The 18,362-nt window shown below is 38.2% G+C and overlaps 2 protein-coding genes across 2 annotated transcripts; both read left to right on the plus strand.

Annotated features, from left to right (window-relative positions):
• Positions 1–4,760: 4,760 nt before the first annotated feature.
• On the plus strand, positions 4,761–6,461 carry LOC111897786 (receptor-like protein EIX1). Its single transcript, XM_023893737.2, has one exon. It carries the CDS (start codon positions 4,761–4,763, stop codon positions 6,459–6,461), a length of 1,701 nt encoding a protein of 566 aa, XP_023749505.2.
• A 180-nt stretch (positions 6,462–6,641) lies between these two features.
• On the plus strand, positions 6,642–7,430 carry LOC111897785 (receptor-like protein EIX2). Its single transcript, XM_023893736.1, has one exon. The coding sequence runs from the start codon at positions 6,642–6,644 to the stop codon at positions 7,428–7,430; it is 789 nt and encodes a 262-aa protein (XP_023749504.1).
• The last annotated feature ends 10,932 nt before the right edge of the window (positions 7,431–18,362 follow it).

Below are 18,362 nucleotides of genomic sequence, written 5' to 3' on the forward strand. Positions count from 1 at the left end.
TTAAAGATTAGTGCATAATCACAAAATGTATAAGAACTATGAATATATCCTAAGATTCTTGTTAAATCCATTTGTTCGGTTGCCATATGTGTGCGATTATGCATTTTTGTATCATACAAAACCCTAATGTACATCTTACATCGGTCCATTATTGGAAAAAAAAACATGCTTGTGTCACGTCATTGGATATACGTTGAAACAAATATTTATGCATGCCAAATACATAATTATTGTGCACAATTTCAAGTATGATCGTCAGATAGCCTTGATTACCTCGAGTGTTTTAACCAAAAGTGCTTTAAGGTAATTTTCCTATTCCCAATGGAGGAAATCCAAGCTTTCTAACATTCCATGGAGGCTATGTAGGTTTGTATGATGAGCATGATATTGTTGGATGTCATTATAAATAGGCTTACACAAATAGTGTGGACCGTACAACTTCATGACGTACTAGCTAAATTTGTGAAAAGTTTCTCGTGTTGTACATGGAGACTTCCTAAGATTCTCGTTAAATCCATTGGTTAGGATGCCATATGTGTGCGATTTTGCATTTTTGTATCATACAAAACCCTACTGCACCTCTTGCATTTGAATTTTATTGGAAAAATGAACATGCTCCTGTCACATCTTCAAATATACGTTCAAACAAATATTTATGCATTCAGAACCATCATCGAAAAAGTACCCTTGAAAAACCGCATGTTCGTCAAAATAAGCATGCATGAGATGTTGCTAGGCAGCTTCACGGTCTCTATGCATATTTTTTTGCCTCACGTTTTCAGCTTCCTTATTTCTTAATTCTTTAACCGTGCTCTCTATCGCTCTATCAATGTTCGCTAGCTGCTGCTCGTAGTACCATGTCAAAAATTGCCAAAATACAAAACGAGAAATCGAAACCCAGAAGTAGATGATTTTAACTTCTAAAATCAAAAACCGATATTACAATTTCTATTATGATTTTACTTAGAAATCGAACCATTTTCACACTTGGCAGTTAAAATCTCTTTCATGATCACAAATTAGATAGAATTCTATAAAAAAAAAAAAAAAAAAAAAAAAAAAAAAAAAAAAAAAAAAAAAAAAAAAAAAAAAACTTAACATATACGGTTTTTGAATGTTCTTTTAATATGAACGGTTTTTCTAAGATATTTTAAAATTTCATTTTTTAATATTAATTTGTTTTTTAGGATATTACAGAATTCTGAATATATTTTTTTTTGAAAGAATAGCTGAAAATATAAATATTATAATGAAAATTTCTAAAAAGAAAAAACTAATAAAACCACAAAAACTTATATAAGAACTAAAAGTTTACAAAACCATTGAGTTAATTCATAGTAAAATTTTTGTGTTATCTATAGAAAAGTTGTTTGATAAATCATAAATCATCCAAGGATTTTGGACGGAGATATAATTTCTAACCATCTCCCTCGTCGTCGCCACCGCCCACCATTGTCATGTTGTTTGTTCTCCATCAGCTAAATTATCTCAGCGCATTTGTTCTTGTGTTCTGTACTATCTATCTGTTTTTGAATGGTGGCGTTATGTTTCTGTTAAAGATTTTATATTCAACGTCACTTTTTATATAGAGACCTAAATATATCATTTCTGTTTTCATAGGCAGACTTGTATTCAATTTCATTAGTCTGTTTTTTTTTTATTTATATCACATAACATTAGGGAGGCCTCAAAAAGTACCACACGATTGAAAAAGGTATCTATAATAAATACAAATTTCTTAGACTTGAAAGTCTTTGAACGTCTAATTTGGGGCAATTAATTCCGATGCTTCATCTTTCATGGAATTGCATAGTGGATGGCCCACACAAGCAGACACCAATTTGAGCCACCCACCCACTTAGAATCCTTCATGTTCACACTTCACAGTGGAGAATCCACCAATTTGATCCACCCATTGTAACAACCCGAAGTTTTTCATCGCCGAAAACCCATTTTACCCGTATAACTCGCCGTATATCGAAACGTTCCGATGTCGTTTTTGGGTTAAGTTAATCAAACTTATATGTTTAATTGATGCTAATGAGTGTCCAAACCTCTTAGGAACTCATGAATTTAGCCCAAAATAGTTATTTCAAAAATCTTAGAAACGTTCCCGCCTAGTAACGGAAACTTAATCGGGTGAGACCAAAAGCCCCGTTTAATGCCGGTATCGGGTAGAATTCCACCGTGTCCAAGTTTTGCAACCTATATAAACGTGTTAAACATTTCATTTGAAGCTTTTTCTCTCTCTCTCTCACTACTCTCTCTCTCTAACCTCTCTCCTAAATCTAAATTCAAGGGTCCAAAACTCAATTTTAAGGCCTCAAATCCCTAAGGTACCTTCCTAAACTTAATGTATAGCATATTTGACTTCCAAATTCGGGATTTAATCATGAAATAAGGCCTTGAATGTGAGTTTACGGCCTTGGTAGAAGCTTAGGCCGTAAACACATAGTTAAGGGGTTTTTAAGCCCTAAAACCCTTCCAAACCACAACTAGACTTTAGATATGGCTAAATGACTTCATGGAATGGACTTAAAACATTTTAGACATGGATTTTGAGGGATTTGAAGGAGTTTACGGCCAAGGCACATGCTTGGGCCGTAAACTCATATATTTGGGGTTTTTATGACCTTAAACCCTTCCAAAACACTAATAAGGCTTAGATATGAATTTTAGAATATTGGTTTTAGCCTTAGAACACCTTAAACATATTATTTGAGGGACAATTGAGAGTTTACGGCCAAGACTTATGCTTGGGCCGTAAACCCTTCGTAATGGGGTGTTTCCGTGACTAAAAGTTTTGTACCTAACAATTAAATAATCTAAGTCCTAATTAGATACAAATGTGTATCTTTGCATTATACTTAGGAACCTCGTGCGTTTGCAAGTCCCAAACCAACGTTTAACACCCGAAATCGTCACATTTCTCGTCCGGTGAGTTCATACCCCTACGTTTTTTCCGTGATTTTAATGTTTTCGGGGGGGGGGGGGGGGGGTGGGAATACAAGCAAACTACAACTGTTTTCAAAACATAACATTGATGTGTTTCAAATAATATCTGGCAAATTTATAAACACTTTTACTCCTTATGTATTATGCTGAGCATAAGGGATGATCTATCAACTACAACTAAATGGATTTTAGTTAAGAAAATAACCAAACTAATCAAATTATTATGGGAATAATTTGGGGGTTCTTTAGTTCTCGCTTTATCATGTACTGATATGTGTATAAAGTTATTAGATAAACTATGTCTGATTCAGTTTATCTCTATATCATTTGAATGTATTGCCAGATAGTTTCACTGTATGTATCTATATTCACTGTATTATGTTTCATAATCTTTTGTATGTTTGATATCGTATGAGAACCCTGTGAATAGTTTAGTACTAGTTTGTGAGTTAGTCACTACCCTTTATGGATGATCAGTAAATCCTCCCTGGAAGTGTAACCAGAGTCTCCTGGAGGGAGAGCGAGGAATTTTTGAATAGATCTATTCGGGACTGACAATCCCACACCTTAACTGCTAGCTACAGTTAGGCGGGCACGCCTGGGGTGACAAATTATGGATATCGTCCGACGTCTGACAAGCGTCAAGGAGGTCTCGTTGTCGTATCAGCATGGTTACCCGACTCACAATATGTATTAATATAAGTTTATTCACAGCTTTGGTTTTGGAGATATATATCTAGTACGGGATGGTAATCCCATGGTTTTTGGTCTATAGGGTTCATATCTATTGCAGGATGTTATTCCTATGGTTAGAATCTATATCTAGTTCGGGATAGTGATCCCATGGTTTTATCAAAATATCTTATATCTAGTTCGGGATAGTAATCCTATGGTTTTATCAAAATATCTTATATCTAGTTCGGGATAGTAATCCCATGGTTTTAACAAACTATCTTGTATCTAGTCCGGGATGATAGTCCCATGGTATTAAATCTATATGTAGTACGGGATGTTAGTCCCAAGGTTTTCAAACTATTTTCCATCTACAGTTCACGTATATTAAAGTATTTTATATCTAATTCGGGATAGTAATCCCAAGATTCTCAATATATAGTTTTATGTATTAAACTATACTCTGTGATATTCAATCGGTCTTGTAATTAGGAAAATATGGGATTTTCCTGGGGTAGCGTATAACGCGTAATTGAACTGTAATGAAGGATAACTAAACTGTTTTACATAAGAAAATATGGGATTTTCTTGGATAACAAACCTTTTCGGAAAACTAAAGGAAACTGGTACATTTTTCAGCAAACAAACATCTTATGACCTCACCAGCTTTATGCTGATTTTCAAACCGCTTGTATTCTCAGGTCCACGTTAGACAGGTACCCGGCGATATCTTTTGGAGAAGACGGAGTGCTCAGAAGACTCGTCTCAACTTTTGTTCATATGATATATGTATAACACTTGTACAGTTTACTTTTGAAACAAATGTAAACTTTCAAATATATGTAATGTAATGGTTGTTTACTGTGATTACTATGTACATTGGATTTGATACTCAACGTGGAGTCAACCCCGGAAATGTTTCCGCCTTTGGTTTTCGGGGTGTGACACCCATGGAGGTACTTCATATAGCAGGAATCAATACAATCCAAAAGTCATCAAGATATTCATTTACATTTACATTATGAATCCTTGTGTTTCTATAATGTTCTCATTTCTCTTGCTCCTCCTTCTGACTACAACTGCCAGCCAATTGGTAGCAGTGGGAGAAGGGAGGAAATGATACAAACGGTGTCATGAACAAGTGTTTGGATAAGGAGAGAAATGATCTCCTTCTTTTCAAAGCTCCCCTTCAACACCATGATGATAGTCTCTCTACATGGAGAGCTGATGAACATGACTGCTGTAAATGGAGTGGAGTCATGTGCAGCACCCAAACAGGTCATGTCACAGAGCTTTACATTTCCGGTTGTAGTTTTGTAGGTGAGATAAGCCGTTCATTGCTTAACCTAACCTACTTGAATATTCTTGATCTTTCCTACAATTCTTTTCATGTAACCATTCCCACCTTCATTGGTTCCTTGACTGAGCTAAGTTACCTTGATCTTTCCTACAGTTCTTTCAATGGAACCATTCCCAGGTGCATTGGTTCCTTGAGAGAATTAAGGCAAATTGATCTTTCAAATAACTCTCTTTATGGAACCATTCCTCCAGAGTTTGGAAACCTCACCAACTTGCAATACCTTGACCTTTCAAATGTTGGAAGGTGTAGAGTTGAAAACATAGAGTGGTTGTCTCATCTCTCTCTTTTGGAGGATCTGAGAATGGATGGGATTTCCCTAGCCACAACAAATCATTGGGTAGATGCCATTCTGAGTCTCCCAAAACTAACACATTTATCTTTAGGTGGATGTGAGCTGTCACAGGTCGTGTATCCATATTCTTCTTCATTTCTCAACTCTTCTTCTTCTTCTTCATCTATTGAGTCCCTTCATCTTGGAAACAACAATCTCAACTCATCCATGTATCGCTGGTTGCTCCCATTAACCACCAATAACCTCTGTTCTCTTGATCTCTCTGGCAACATGTTAGATGGTATACCCAAATATCTTGGTAACCTCTGTAGTTTGGTAAGTTTGAACTTCAGTGACAACTCTGCCATTATCAAATTTCTTGATTTTCTCACCAACTTGTCTGGATGTACATCGCTTACATTAGCAGATTTGAGTGCTTATGGAAGCCAATTTACAGGGTCATTGTCCGATGAGATCCAAAAGTTTTCGTCCCTAGATTATTTGGACCTATCTGATAATCACTTAAATGGAAGTATAAGTGAGAAACTGTGGGAACTACCCTGGCTCCAAACCCTTGACCTTTCTTTTAATAATCATAGAGTTCCTTCCACATATCACTTGTCAAACATCTCTTATGTTAAATATCTTGATCTGAGCTCTTGCAAGCTGCTAGGGCCTCGCTTCCCCAAATGGATTCACACATTCAAAAATCTTTACCATCTTGATCTTTCTAATACTGGAATTTCAGACACAATTCCTTTGGAGTTTTGGGACGTGTGGCCTTATCCTTTAACATATCTGAATCTCTCTTCCAACAATATTAGTGGGAAAGTGCCAGATTTATTTTTAATCTTTGACGCATATTCAGTGATAGATTTGAGTTCCAACAGCTTTTATGGTCCAATACCGAAATTCTCTTTCGAAATGGAATCAATAAATCTTTCCAGAAACAAATTCTCTGGAGGAATCTCTTTCATATGCCAAGCTGTTTATGGATTCTTATTATTTCTTGACCTCTCTCATAACTCATTAAGTGGACAACTCCCGGACTGTTTGTGGAATTTCGATTCCCTAACAGTTCTTAATCTGGGACACAACAATTTCTTTGGTAGGCTTCCTCCCTCCATTGGATCTATGATACAACTCCAGGTGTTGTATTTATACGATAACAACTTCTCTGGAGAATTGTCTTTCTCTTTATAAAATTGCACGAGTTTAATCTCGTTGGATTTGGGGGCCAACAAGTTTTCTGATAACGTGCCTGTCTGGATTGGGGAAAACTTATCAGGGTTGAATGTTCTTATCCTAAGATCAAACAAATTCTTTGGAACCATCCCTTTAGAATTATGTCACTTAGCAAATCTTCAAATTCTGGACTTGTCAATGAACAGTCTCCATGGAAGCATCCCCTCATGTTTGAGTAATCTTACCAGCATGCTTCACCAAGGAGGATTCTCACAAGATGTATTGTTTTATGAAAGAATAAGAGGTTATGCAACTAGAGCGGGGATATATGTCGACCAAGCACTGATCGAGTGGCAAGGAGTTGAACGTGAATTCTTTAGCACTTTGAAATTGTTGAAGGCCATTGACCTGTCAAGCAACAATTTAACAGGACAAATCCCATATCAAATTACCAATCTTTCTGACTTGATTGCCCTCAACCTGTCAAAGAACGAGTTATCTGGAGAGATTCCACAGAAAATTGGTGAGATGATAAATCTTGAGATTTTGGATTTATCCAGAAATAGTTTTTCGGGGCGGATACCATCAAGCATGTCTCATATGAGTTTCCTGAATTACCTAGACTTGTCATATAATAACTTTTCAAGGAGAATCCCAACTAGCACTCAACTCCAGTCCTTTCAACCTTCAAGATACAATGGAAATGCACATTTATGTGGACCCCCCCTAACCAAAAAGTGTCCTGGAGATGAACCAGAACTACCACCCATCATTGGTAAAAGTGAGGGTAATAGGGAAGACACAGATGATGAACTCATGGGATGGTTTTATATTGGTGGGGGGATGGGTTTTGTTACCAGATTTTGGATTGCATGTGGGGTTTTACTTTTCAACCGACGTGGGAGACATGCATTTTTTCAATTTTATGAGAGCTTCAAGGATTGGGTTTATGTGAAGGTGGTTGTGTTCATTGCAAATTTGCAATAGGCTAGACAGCAGTAGTTTGTGATCGAGTTTGTATTTTTGACTTCTTATTTTCCATTATGTAATGTAATGTAATTTGGCAGGGTTTTTAAGTCCCGGATATCAATAAATTTGCCACTAACACCATGGGTGGCCATTTTGTCCGTGTTGTATGAAATAAGACATTATGGATGAAAATTAGGGGTGCATAAAAAAACCGGTTTGGAAAAATTAAAAAAAAAAAAAAAAAAAGGAAACCGTCGGTTTAGTACCTTTTTGAAATATTATAACAATAACTTTTAAGTATTTGAAACAGATAAAATATTTAATTATTACTTATTTATATATTAAAAGAGAACAACCCATTTTGGCTTCCATACAATATGTGGCCAAACCTGTACCTCTTGACCATTACATACCTGGGAAATTGGATCATCTATCTTAATACTCTCGCAGAGAAAAGAAACATAAGTTATGAGCAAATCACATTTTTTGTCCTGGAGTAGTATAGTTTATTTTTTCAGTTTTAGTCACAAAAATTTTGTCTCTTGCAGTTTGGTCCATGTTTCATGTTTTTTTCAACGTTGGTGGTCCCTAGTCTAAGTAAAATAAGTATATTTTTGGGGCAAAATATGAAAAGGATCAGCTATTGATAAAGATCCAGAGCCAAATCGCTTCGTTGAATATTAGACTAGTCTTTATAGTATATGGTACCAAAGTGTAACATTGTTTTAGTATATATATTCCTTGTATCTTATTCACGTGAATATACAATTTTACCAATTACCAAAGTCTGATTTGGTATCAGAGCCAATTCACCCTAAACCTAATTTGCTGCTGCAGCCGTCATTCTCCTTCCAGAAGTCGCTGATCACCATTGTCTTCTTCCTCTACCTGTTCATAAAATCAATACAAGATAAAGATGTCAACCATCGTAGCTTTTACCCAAGCCGACAAAGCTGTTCACAACTCACATAAGTTTGGTTTCAAATTATCCTCGACAAATTATGGGTTTTGGAAAACAATGATTCAACCCTTTCTCATAACAAACAATCTATTTGGTTACATTGACGGTACTGTTTCTTGTCCTTCATCTACTGTCTTATTGGCTGGATCTTCCTCTGATAAAGACAAGGAGCCGACTGCTACCACACAAGTCAACCCGGAGTATACAACATGGGTATCGAATGATGCTCACGTCAGGATGATAGTTCTGTCCACGATTTCTGAAAGTGCTTTTCAACATGTTCAAGGAGTAACTTCTCGGGAATTATGGTTGGCTTTGGAACGTGCTTATGCTCCGCACACTGCTTCAAGGGAATACACATTGAAGACTCAGCTACTGAAGATACAGATGAAGCCTGATGAGTCATCATCAGCCTACCTTACTAGAGCTCAAGAATACTCGGATGCCTTAGCCAATATAGGCGAACCCATGAAAGAGAAAGACGTGGTCATGCTTGTCCTATCCGGTCTCCGTGAAGAATACAATGGTTTCAAATCAACCATTCTTGCCCGTCAAGTACCCATTGCCTTTGTTGACCTTCACGCTCTACTGCTAGATCATGACTATATGATCTCGAAAAACTCCATTGAGGTTAACCCTGCGCAAGCCTTTACTGCAGCAGCATCCATTCGCAAACCGGTAACCACAACCGGCCCGTCACAGGTCTCTACAGATGCAGTTCAAGCCATCCAGCAACTTGCTGCTCAGTTAGGCTTTCAGTTGCAACCAATTGGTTCCCAACAGCCCCAAGCACACTATACAAATCGGTCTCAGAACAACCGTGACCGGACTCAAAACAATCGGTCAGGCAACTCCACCAACAACCGAGGACGTGGGAACTACAACAACCGTAATCAAGGCGGAGGTACTCGTAATCAGTTTAGTTGGGCATCTAATCAAAATACTGTGTATGGCACTTGTAACAGGTGTGGTATAGGGCATGTACCATCCCAATGCCCAAACCGTGATCCCAGTACTTTCCGATCGAGACAAGCACCATCTGCCAACTTTGCTGATTCGCGCTCCCAATCTTCAAGCACGTGGCTTCCAGATACAGGGTCAAGTCACCATGTTACATCGCCTCTCTTGTCCATATACAAGTGAACAAAATGGCTTTGTTGAACGTCGCCACCGCCATGTAGTCGAAACCGGCCTTACCTTATTAGCCAAATCCAACGTTCCACAACGGTTTTGGCATTTTGCTTTTGACACCGCCACTTACCTGATAAATCGTATGCCCTCACGGACAAACTCCAACACCTCCCCTTTTGAACTTGTTTTCGGTCGTCCTCCTGATTACTCTTTTCTACGAGTGTTTGGGTGTCAATGTTTTCCCCACCTACGTCCTTACAACAAACATAAAATGGACTTCCGCTCAACATCGTGTGTGTTTCTCGGTTATAGTACCTCCCATCATGGCTATCGATGCTTTGATCCACAAACCGATCGCATCTATATTGCCCGTCACGTTCGATTCAATGAACAATCATTTCCCTTTACCATCTCTACCACTCCTCCAAGTATTTCACCCTCCATCGAACCATATTACTCCTCCTATACCGCTTCACAACCAGTTGCCAACTTAGACCCGTTATCTTCCACTCCGCTCCATCCCATCCAGGAAACCCCACCCCTACCTCAAACCGACCCACCACAACCATCACCCTCTACGCAATCGTCTCCTTTACCGACCCAAACGTACTCCCGTCGACCAACAACACACCAACCCACTACCTTCACCCCTTCCGCCTATGACCGGTATACCCATACTCAACCGTCTTCCGGTCCTTCTGATTCTGCCACACCGACACCACCAATCATACCACCCACATCCAACCCACCACCTCGTACCCGTCCACCAAACTTAAGACCGACTCCTAAAGCAAATCCCAAATACGCTGCCACCTCCTTTCACGCCCATCCCACCGTCTCTCCTACCGAACCCACCTCCTTTACTGTTGCTAACAGCTATCCCGAATGGCGTCAAGCCATGGCTGACGAGTACTCGGCACTCTTAAGAAATGACACATGGTCTTTAGTACCACGTGTCCCGAATACCAATGTGGTTGATTGCAAGTGGGTCTATAAGCTAAAGCGTGATCAACGAGGGGCTATCAAACGTTACAAAGCCCGATTAGTGGCTAAAGGCTTTCGCCAACAACCGGGGGTCGACTATCATGAGACTTTTAGTCCTGTTGTGAAGTCTACAACCATTCGTCTTGTTCTCTCCTTAGCCGTCGCCCAGAATTGGCAGTTGCGCCAACTTGATGTCCAAAATGCCTTTTTGCATGGCGACTTACGCGAGACCGTGTACTTAAAGCAGCCACCGGGCTTTGTTGATCCACACAAACCGGATCATGTGTGTCTTTTACATAAGTCATTATATGGGTTAAAACAGGCTCCCCGGGCATGGTTTCACCGTCTCTTAGGTTCCTTACAGGATCTCGGTTTCAAGGGTTCCAAAACTGACCCTTCGCTCTTTATCTACTCTAAGGCTGGCACACTACTCTATATGCTTGTCTACGTTGATGACATTATTTTGACAGGCAATAATCCAAAGGCGATCAATCATGCGGTCCACAGTCTTAGTCGCTCTTTTGCAATCCAAGATATGGGCAGACTCTCTTATTTTCTGGGGATTGAAATTATTCCACGAGGAGATGATATTCTTCTCTCCCAGCAAAAATATATTTTGGAGTTACTCGAGCGTGCTAATCTATCAAAATCCAACCCTATGCCTACACCGATTGCCACCAATGCAAATCTTGCCCTTGGTGATAGCCCTCCGCTTGATGATCCGGTCAAATATCGGCAAATTGTTGGTGCTCTCCAGTATGTCACTTTATCTCGACCTGACATCACGTATGCTGTCAACAAAGTGTGTCAATTTATGCATTCGCCTACGGTAAATCATTGGTCCACCGTTAAGCGGATATTGCGCTACTTGAAAGGAACATCGACACATGGTCTCCTAATACAACACCACTCCGGGACTACTCTTCATGCTTACACCGACTCCGCCTTCAATAACCTCAGTGCCTTCTCTGATGCTGACTGGGCTGGTTGCCCGGATGACCGTCGTTCCACGGGGGGATATGCTATATACATAGGGTCAAATCTCATTTCTTGGTCTGCACGCAAGCAGAAAACTGTCTCTCGGTCCTCAACGGAGTCGGAATACAAAGCATTGGCTGACACGGTTGCTGAACTCACATGGTTACAAACATTATTAAATGAACTCCGAGTTCCCATGAAGAAAGTCCCCACACTATGGTGCGATAATCTAGGAGCAACGTACCTTTCAGCAAACCCAGTATTCCATGCACGAACAAAGCATGTTGAAGTGGATTTCCACTTTGTTCGGGAAAAAGTTGCTCAAGGGAGATTGTCGGTTCAGTTTATTTCCACAGAGGATCAGATCGCAGATATCTTTACAAAGCCTCTGTCTTCTCAAAGATTCCTAGATTTAAGGAACAAGCTACAGGTCGCTCACCGGCCTTAGCTTGCGGGGGAATATTAGACTAGTCTTTATAGTATATGGTACCAAAGTGTAACATTGTTTTAGTATATATATTCCTTGTATCTTATTCACCTGAATATACAATTTTACCAATTACCAAAGTCTGATTCCCAACAAGCTTAGAATGTGGATAGTTCAAGCCACATGTAGGGAAGTGATGCCATGAGTTAGTTAATTTGTTTGAGGAATATTATTTAGTGGAGCATATGATTGTGAGGTGAAGGTCATGATTTGATTTCCTAAAAAGATGATTAGGGATTGTAATCGGCCTTGTGGCTTGGACTGTAAGAACTTTTTTTAAGTTTTTTGGTTTTTACAAATTCAATGGAAATCCATATCCTCCCTTCTTATCCTCCAATTTTCCTGATATTGCCTTAGTATTTTTATCAGCTATACTCTGGTAATAATAATAAATAAATAAAAACCGTTTTACGTGGAACAAGGACAAAGAGGATTACAAATCCTATATTAAGGACCAAAATTGTAAGAGAAAACTTTTTGGAACCAAAATTGAAAAAATCATCTATACTCAGGGACCGAAAATATAAATAACTCTTAACATTTATTAGAAAGTTATTAAGTTAGTTTTGCTAGCCTTTGCAGCATCATCAGAATTGTTCTTCATGGATGCATATGCAAGCCATGGATCTATCACATAAAAAGTCAAAAGATGGTCCTGAGTGGCAGTATTGTAAATTGATGAAATGAAGACCAATCATTTTACTTACTGTAAATCCAACTCTTGTTGATGGAGGCAATGTTCTAGGACAATCTTGCATCATACATTCAAACCATGTAGAAGACTTGAGTGAAGTTTTTGTTGAATCCTTGTATGTGGAATCCAAAGAGATGATTCCATAAGCAAAGAAGCTAGTATAGCTATTTTATGGGACAAGGACCAAATCATATGGAACATTATTGCAGTTTACTCTTTAAAGAAATTAACAACCTTAAGCTTTTAAATAAAATTACTTTGAAGATTGTAGGCATCTAAATACACTTTTATAAGCTATAAAAGAAGCTACATGGGATTAACAAACTCCTTTATAGAATTATAGCTCCACTAGTTTTTGAGAGCTCATCAATGAAAAGGTCAATCTCAGGAATTAACTGCAGTTAAATGTAATTAATAATAAAAATCAAGACTGTGAAATGACATCGCTACTTTATAGTGGCACTAACTCTCACAGGAATTTCTAGATTAACAACAGCAACAACAACATACCCCAAGAATCTCATTAGAATGGGGTACGAGTGGTAGATGTCAACAGTTATGCCTCCACTGAAGGGTGGTGAGTTATAGCCTCACATTGTAGACCTCTAGCATGTGCAAAACAAGAATGTCCACGATTGTATGCAGTTGCAAAGTTGAATTGGAGTCCATATGTATCTTGGAAAAGCACAACTCATCTCAAACCAGCATCCTTCCGAACAAAGATAGTTCCTTAAATAATAATGAAATATTTATTTTAATAAAAAAAAGTCAATCAAATAAGAAAAAGTAGAGCAGAGATATGGATTTTAATATAAGAATCCATATCCTAATTTTAAGATATTTTGAATTCCAAACATCTGAAATTTCGGATACTGGATTTAGATTTTATGTCGCATATATTAAATGCAATCCTTTTTTTTATTTAAAAAATAGAACCAAGTAAATTATTTAGCTAAATTAACATAAATGATAAACTACAATACCAATTAACATGAATAATTAAAACCTTTAAAATTTTCTCAAAAAAAACTATTTCAACGGCTAAAAGATGATGGGATACCTTTTTTTTAAACAATCTTTAAGCGAAGTGTGTATTATAATACAAATTCAAGAATGTTTCACTTTTCTATTGACATATCAAAATTGGTAAAGTGGTGCATGTATTAGGTGATGAAAGGCAATAATCTTAAAATGATCACATTTCATTAACTACCCTTCTTATAACATCTATAATAGATCTTTTTAGTGGAGATTTTTCATGAAAAACTTTGAAATTAGAAAATATATTTGATCTTCATGACATGAGAGTTTTTAAATTTGCTTATTTATATGACACACTAGTTGTGAGACTCATGTATATGGGTTAATTTAAAAAAAAAGTTAAATATAAATGTAAAAATATTTGAGAACTTTGAATTTATATAAAAATAAGAAAAATAATGAATTATTATAATCGAAATTAAAAGGTAAGTCCATTGATAAAATTAATATTCATTTATTACTATATTTATTGTAATTATTACATTAAAGTATTATGTGGAATTTATTGAAATAGAAAAACTCATAAAATGACATGTGAAAAAGAAATTAATTCAAAATAAACACAAAATAACATTTTGCAAATTGAATGAGAATGTGACATGTGGCAAAAAAAACTTTCATTTATTAGAGTAGATTATTTTTCTTTATAAGTTTACTAAATTATGACCCCCATAAAACGCGGAAGAACATATAAAACAATACATATAAAAGTATAAAAAGCTGACATAATAATAATAATAATAATAATAATAATAATAATAATAATAATAATAATAATAATACAACACAAACAAACCTAAGGGATGTTTGATGTGTAGTTGACTGGTCGGTTAGCACTGGTTAGCACTATTTGGTTGACTCCGTCCGATATGTTTGATAGTTATTTAATTCGTCTCACCCATATAGTATCTACTGACCCAACTTTCGATTCGGTGCACTAAAAAAATGTAGCTGACTTCTTGACATTTTTGCCCTAAGAAAAATCACGCTTATTTTCCTAACACTGTGTTCTTGAGTTTAAATTTTAAAGAAGACGAGGGAAATGGAGGGGAGGGGGAAGAAAGGGAAGAAGATGGAAAGAAAAAAAATGTTGCAGTGTTCTCTGGTTGTAAAAGGAAATGGAGGAGTAATAGGAACAAATTATATTTTTACCCCTAGTTAAATAAAGTTGGAGTGTTAAAAAATAAAAAAGGATAAGATTATGGTCTTTTTGTGTTTCCTTCCCAATCCGCTCAAATATGAGTGGAAAGAGAGACCGTTTTTTTCTTCTTCATTCTTGCTTTCAATCCTCTCCTTCCCTTTTCTTTCTCTCCTTAACAACAACTAAGAACGCCTCCCTCCTCTCAATCCTCTCTTTTCCTCCCTTTTCACTCTTAAAAAAAACTCAAGAACTGTAACATCCAGATTTCCAGGTATTGTATTTTATCATTTATTTTTGGAGTTTAAGAGAGACACTCGACAAGTTGGCGCCTAGACTCGTCGAGTAGGATCGCGATTCGCTGACTGGATAAATGAAGGGACTCGACGAGTCTGAAAGGGTGGACTCGATGAGTCCGTGCTGACGACTGAAACCCTAAATCCACGAGCCTTTGCCCTATTTAAAGGACCTTATAGCCCTCATTTGTGGCTACCAGTCTAGAGAGAGATACCCTAGCGATCTTGAGCGAGTTGTGAGAGAGTTTGAGCCTCTTTGATCGTTTTTGGTGTGATTTAGCAAAGGAGAAAGTGTTTCCAGCAAGGGGAGGTGAAGAGGATTGCATTCCAGTGGGTTTCAGCTTAGATCTACAAGATTGAGGTAGTTATTCGACCCTATTCTTCTGTTTTGCTTAAGAGCATTGAATCTAGGGTTTCTATATCTTTTGTGGCTTGTTTGGTTTAGTTTAGTGTCCCATTGAGTAATAGACTTTTGATTTGGACCTTTTGAGGTCCAGAGAGCTTGAACCATCCTGCTTTTTATGGTTCTATGGAGGAAAGGGACATAGGTTGCCATGTTAGAAGGTATTTCACCAAAATAAGCCTAGAGTGCATTGCATGTGTACCAAGATTCGACCTTACGTGGTTATTGGTCATGGTGAAGTCAGATCTATAGGTTAGAGAAGCAGATCTGACCCCAGAAGGTCATTTGAGTGTTGTCATGGGAGCAACTCGCCGAGTTCATAAGTGGACTCGACGAGTCGAGTTGGGGTTGCCTTGCGATTCGTTGAAGAGTAACCCGGCGAGTGGAGAAGGGACTCGTAGTGCCAGGGGAGGCTTAGAAGGATTCAGAGGACCCGCATGGACTCGCCGAGTCGCCCGTGTGCACTCAATGAGTCTGTTCAAAGTTTGACCGTTGACCGGAGTTGACTTCGTTGACTTTTAGGGTTTAGTCAATGTTTGGACTTTTGAGCCATTAGAGGGGTAGAATGGTCTTTTATCCTTCTTAGAGAGCTTATAGAGAGCGGTTAGCCTAGCCTTTGAAAGTTGTATTAATTAGAGTAATTATTTATGTGATTTGGTGGAGGCTAGTGTAGTATTTCCGAGTTCGAGGTTCACCGAATTATCCGAGGTGAGTCTTCTCACTATACTTTACCTTGAGTGGTAATTAGAGTTATGTGATAAAGTATCTTATATGCTATGTATGTGATGTGTTGCACTGCATTATTTCTATGTGATTTATGTTGTGTGTACACACCAGAGTTTACAGAGTTAGGACGGGAAGGTCCACAGAGTTAGGACCAGAGGGTCCACAGAGTTAGGGCCAGAGGGCCCACATAGTGATAGCCTTGAGTGGCTAATATGTGTTATATGTGGTATTTTGGGGAACTCACTAAACATTTATGCTTACAGTGTTTTGTGTTATGTGTTTCAGGTACTAGTGATGATCGCGGGAAGGCGCCAGTAGGATCAGTACACACATGAGGAGTTTTTATACATTATGATCTTGGGTTGTGTTTTATGGATTGATATGTGATACAATGAGATTTTCATAATATTTATGAATGAAAGTATGTTTTTAAAATGTGAAAAATTGTTTTGAAAATTACGGTGTTACAAGTTGGTATCAGAGCCTTGGTTTGAGGGATTTGGGTGCAACTTCGAGCGTATCTGAACTCAAACTGAGGATTTGAGAGATTTTTCAAAATAAAAGAAAGTTTTTCTAAAAGAGTAAAAGGTTTTGAAAAAGAGCAGAGTAGAGCAGTGTGTACGATCAGCCAGCGCCCGAACGGTGATTTCCCAAAATACCCTTACTTTATGTGTTTTGAGATATGATATGATATGTTATGCATGCTAGAGTAGGCTAGGTATTCTTATTAGGACTAGAGTGGCCTGATTTGTGATGCCTTAGCCTAGGGGTTTTGCTGCTAGGAGATGCTTGAGAGTGAGTAGATAGCAGTGAGGAGCTTATAAGAGATCTACTAGAGAGTAGACTATGCATAATGAGAGTAAAGTACTTGGGATTTGGGATCCTAGGAGGAGGACTTGGGGTGAATAATGATGTGGTGTGGACGGTAGTATTAGGCCCGTACTACTGAAGACACCGGAGCAGTGCACATCCCAAGTAAGAATCCTAAGGTACCAAGGAGCGAGTAGGGTAGAGTTATCGAGTGTGAGTACGCTCAAGCGAGTCTCTGATATTTCTTAAGTTGTATTTCAGAGACATCATGGTTGGGACACGCCACAGACCAGAGACCAGCGGAGTGAGTGATGAGGAGCTCTGCCAGATGATTCATGAGGAGGTGGTCGCGGCTATCCATGCAGAGATTCCAGTTTGGGTCTATTAAGACCACATTCATTGAGACTTTTGATGAGAGATATGCAGCAGTTACTGAGGCTTCAGCCGCTGCAGCTACCGCGACTGTGGCTGCTGCCAGACCTCAGGGTGGTGATTCGTTGCTGTTCCAGGAGTTCAGCAACACGAAACCACCAGAGTTTGATGGGACGCAGGATCCGATTGTTGCGATGAGGTGGATTTCTGACATTGAAGGATGTTTCTGTATGTGTTCATGTCCAGAGCATTTGAGGGTCCGGTTCGCACTAAACCAGCTTCGCGTGGGAGAGAAGGACTGGTGGAAGTTTGTTACGGTGCACTATTTGTCTGCTGAGCTTGTCGCGGTGACCTGGGAGAGGTCCACCTCTATGTTCCTATTGGATAAATGTCTAAGTCCATAACTATAATTGGTAAGACTTGACCCGACCCAGCATGGTCCATTTGGGTTGCATGGCATTGGGACAATTGGATAGACAAGTTGAGGAAAAAGGATACTATTGATTTATATTAATATATTATAAGTTCTATTATATTAATATATAATCATATTATTTATTTAGTATTGATCAAGAATTAACTTATAATTAATTAAGTGGTCAAAAGGAACTAAATAAATATGGACTCTTAGATATATATATGTGTGATGGGCCAAGTTCATTTAGGTTGGGCTAAGTCTTCATGGATAGTCCATGGAGTGTTTAACCCATGGATCATATGAAATGAAGGGTCATGGGTTTAACCCTAATCACCACACTATATAAAGATTGTCATTGGTTGGTGAAATTGGCACTAGTGTGTGTACACAAAAGGGCAAGGCCGATTTCTAAGAGAGAACCAAAAGTATTGTTATTCTCAAGGTTATTCCAAGTGTTCATGGTGTTGTGTGAACCATTTGAGGTGTCACATTTGAGGCACTAGGCACTTAA

The sequence above is a fragment of the Lactuca sativa genome, chromosome 6, assembly GCF_002870075.4.
Source record: "Lactuca sativa cultivar Salinas chromosome 6, Lsat_Salinas_v11, whole genome shotgun sequence".
Lineage (NCBI taxonomy): Eukaryota > Viridiplantae > Streptophyta > Magnoliopsida > Asterales > Asteraceae > Lactuca > Lactuca sativa.